Genomic DNA, 1,367 nt, shown 5'->3' with positions numbered 1-1,367 from the left:
CAGTTTGTCGTGAGTAGAACTATTTATTACTTTTGGTAGGAGTCGCCAGTTTGTCGTGAGTAGAACTATTTATTACTTTTGGTAGGAGTCGCCAGTTTGTCGTGAGTAGAACTATTTATTACTTTTAGTAGGAGTCTCCAGTTTGTCGTGAGTAGAGCTATTTATTACTTTTGGTAGGAGTCGCCAGTTTGTCGTGAGTAGAGCTATTTATTACTTTTGGTAGGAGTCGCCAGTTTATCGTGAGTAGAACTATTTATTACTTTTGGTATGATTCGCCAGTTTATCGTGAGTAGAACTATTTATTACTTTTGTCATTGCTGAATGTTAACTACAACTGACATTATTTGATGGTATCTAACATTGTTTAAACCTTTCTTTAACCCTAATGCTGCAGGGGAGTAGTGACCATCACGTAAGTAACCGGCTTTCTTACCTCACACAATAAGGTCCATTTTTCATTTGTTACTTTATAAGGTTGTCTACATAATTCATTCTCTGCACATCGTAATAACATTGTATGTAAGTGTGAACATGAAGTGGTACAGTAGTGTTGATTATATGATACTGGAGTTTTACATATTTCATCCCTACAGTTCTCCTTATCCAGTCGTTTTAGGAGAATGGCATTCTGTGAAAGTGACTCGACAAAGACGTCGTGGGTCTCTACAGGTCGACGGTGGACTGGAGGTTTACGGTGAATCTCGGGTATAGAAATGTTTGGCTCCTAAATATAAAACAAAACAAAAAATGTTATCTACGCGTTTATTGATAATAAACTCTCTCAGGATCATTTGTAAAGTTTCAACACTCCTACAACTGTTTGATGTTAACAAATAAACTGTACAACTGTTCGATGTTAACACCTAAACTAACAACTGTTTGATGTTAACAAATAAACTAACAACTGTATGATGTTAACAACTAAACTAACAACTGTTTGATGTTAACACTTAAACTGTACACCTGTTTGATGTTAACACATAAACTAACAACTGTTTGATGTTAACAAATAAACTAACAACTGTTTGATGTTAACAAATAAACTGTACAACTGTTCGATGTTAACACCTAAACTAACAACTGTTTGATGTTAACAAATAAACTAACAACTGTTTGATGTTAACAAATAAACTAACAACTGTTTGATGTTAACACCTAAACTGTGCAACTGTTTGATATTAACACCTAAACTGTACACCTGTTTGATGTTAACAAATAAACAAACAACTGTTCGATGTTAACACCTAAACTAACAACTGTTTGATGTTAACAAATAAACTAACAACTGTTTGATGTTAACACCTAAACTGTACACCTGTTTGATGTTAACACCTAAACTGTACACCTGTTTGATGTTAACACCTAAA

At 34.0% G+C, this 1,367-nt stretch overlaps 1 protein-coding gene across 2 annotated transcripts in view; it reads left to right on the top strand.

Moving 5' to 3' along the window:
• LOC106476966 (agrin-like) overlaps positions 1-1,367 on the top strand; it is an 8,870-nt gene that overhangs the window by 3,507 nt on the left and 3,996 nt on the right. The window contains exons 4-5 of one of the 2 annotated variants that reach the window (XM_022380696.1): positions 395-412; positions 594-705. In XM_022380696.1, the coding sequence (XP_022236404.1) occupies positions 395-412; positions 594-705 (130 nt within the window). The remainder of the gene's footprint in view (positions 1-394; positions 413-593; positions 706-1,367) is intronic. The other variant, XM_022380697.1, reaches the window with a different exon arrangement.

Source organism: Limulus polyphemus, unplaced genomic scaffold, assembly GCF_000517525.1.
Source record: "Limulus polyphemus unplaced genomic scaffold, Limulus_polyphemus-2.1.2 Scaffold12312, whole genome shotgun sequence".
NCBI lineage: Eukaryota > Metazoa > Arthropoda > Merostomata > Xiphosura > Limulidae > Limulus > Limulus polyphemus.
This window is presented reverse-complemented; position numbering and strand designations above follow the sequence as displayed.